The sequence below is a fragment of the Aspergillus candidus genome (assembly GCF_002847045.1).
Source record: "Aspergillus candidus strain CBS 102.13 unplaced genomic scaffold BDW47scaffold_111, whole genome shotgun sequence".
Lineage (NCBI taxonomy): Eukaryota > Fungi > Ascomycota > Eurotiomycetes > Eurotiales > Aspergillaceae > Aspergillus > Aspergillus candidus.
Genome location: NW_020194116.1, coordinates 1 through 2,190, shown reverse-complemented (window position 1 = coordinate 2,190; position 2,190 = coordinate 1). Strand labels below are relative to the sequence as shown.

General features: G+C 51.0%; 1 protein-coding gene across 1 annotated transcript; it reads left to right on the top strand.

Annotated features, from left to right (window-relative positions):
- Window positions 1–1,140: 1,140 nt before the first annotated feature.
- Window positions 1,141–1,813, top strand: BDW47DRAFT_130722 (uncharacterized protein; the record flags this gene model as incomplete). The annotated part of the gene is made up of 2 exons (XM_024817154.1): window positions 1,141–1,279; window positions 1,329–1,813. The coding sequence occupies 2 exons, from the start codon at window positions 1,141–1,143 to the stop codon at window positions 1,811–1,813; spliced, it is 624 nt and encodes a 207-aa protein (XP_024667153.1).
- Window positions 1,814–2,190: the final 377 nt, after the last annotated feature.

The window sequence follows — 2,190 nt, the reverse complement described above, 5'->3', positions numbered from 1 at the left end:
CGCTTCTCGTGTGCCATCTCGTCGTGGTTTATTCCGTACTTGTGGCGCTTCTCGTGTGCCATCTCGTCATGGTTTATTCCGTACTTGTGTCGCTTCTCGACCATGTCAGAGGGACGGATCTGGTTGATTGACTCCTCAGTGCGTGCAGCCAAATCAGCAGTGGGAGCCGCTGCGACCTGGAGAGGGAAAAGGTTCAGGCCGAGACTGGCGAGGCTGAGCAGGGTGGTGAAATGCATTGTCGGAGTTCAGTGGTGAGTGGACGCGTTTGTCGGGCGAGGTGAAGAGGTGGCTTGTTTATGAGATGTTCTTGTTGCTTGTTGAAGAGGTGACTGGCTGAAAAAATGTGATAAGTGCTTGTCATGCCCTTGGGAATTTATATGTTTCCTCGTCTGAAGGAGCACAAGTCTGCTTACTTACTTCAGGAATGGGTTGAAGTGCCAACTAGGATCTTTCCCTCTTCGAGTCCATCACCATTACCGAAAGACGGAGTAGTGTATTCTTTGGTTGTAATGCATATGGTGTGGTCCGCTGGATCACTAGGAGGGTAGCGATAAGGTCAGCGTTACTACCAAATCTTACCTACTTCCTACCAATTTCCTATTGCGTCCTTAATGTAAGGAGGGACGATAATCCATCATGCAAACCCCGAATAGCTTCATTATACAGCTACCTAGCGAGGAGAACGGCCAAAGCAGGGGGTAGTCATTAATAGACTGACGGGCCAGCCCGGTGTCTATTTAGTTACCGTCATTATGAGTAGGGTGGTATTATATGCGAAACTACAAACTACCTTGCGTGTGTTTCATTCCTTACTAGCACTACCAACGTCATTTACAAATTTTGAATAATGGCTGTGGTGAGCATGGTATCTCGGAAGTTACATATCCTTGCGTGTGCTTCCCCGCCTACTGACACCCGCCACGTCATCAACGAAATCATTTGAATAACTGCTTTAATGATCAGAACATCTCAGCAGTTGGATCCCCTCCTTGCATGCTCCTCAGGGCCATCACGGCTCGCCCACCCAAGTGAGAGCATATACGGGCATAGGTGTGTCACACAGTTAGCCCGCTTCTCATACCGATCAAAATCCCATCTGTCTCTGCTCCTTTCAACGCACCACTCTACCAGCTCACTGAGATGTTCCCCAAGTCCCTGGCACCCCAATTACGCGGATTTACCCTCGGCCTGCTTGCAGTGCTGAGCGTATGCCTCGTCCTGAACTTGGGCGCCCTCCTCTTCTCTTTGCGCATCCTCACACGGGGTTCGCGGGAATACAGTACGCCTCATCCCAGCTTCTCCATGTACTCATGGCTAACGTAGAGTAGCCTACCTCACCGGAGACCGACCTCGCGAGCTCCCCCTAAAAGTTCGCACTATCCAAGCCGCGTTCCACGACGACCCCTCCCACTACGGGATGGAGGGCATCACTGCCACGGCTGAATGGAACGAAATTCGCCCTCCAGGCAGGGGTTACGTTTTCCTGGGTGAGGAGCACTTCGCGTTTGGTGTTTCAATGTGGCATCAGATGCACTGCCTTAACCACATACGCGCGGTGCTTGTCTACGGGGACGATGGGTCCGACCATACGGCACACTGCTTCCATTATTTACGACAGGGTATTCTCTGCGCCGCCGATACAACCCTAGAGTCGGGCGGCACGATGAAGAAATTGGCTAATGGGAATACAGTCGCTACTGGCGATGGAACTGTGCATACCTGCCGGGACTGGAGACAAGTGTATGATTGGCTGGAAAACGATCACAGGACGTGGACACCGGACAAGTATGAGAGGGTTGAGGAGGCTAGTTGATGATATAGTGGGTATAGGGTGGCTCAATGCGGTGGGCGTAAATCATGGTTTTTCTTTCTATGTCATTGGCGTGTCCATAATTCTAGGCCTCGAGTCGATCTGTGGTTTATTGCTAGCGGGTACTTCGAGCAACTTCTTCACTGCTGGGTTCCTAGTCGGCGTACTCGGTACTTGCGCCTGGAAGGTGGGTACTCAAGGTTCTCAAAAAACACCATTATATTTGAGCGGTTTTCTGTCCCTGTTATCAAGTACCAGATTCCGGGACATGAAAGAGGTTGGGGGGGTAATTAGGACCTTGTGGTTAGCAAAACCAATGGACTGAGACATCCAGGTTGGCCGCCTTTACCATGGGTAAAGAGGTTTGATCGAGGGGCGTA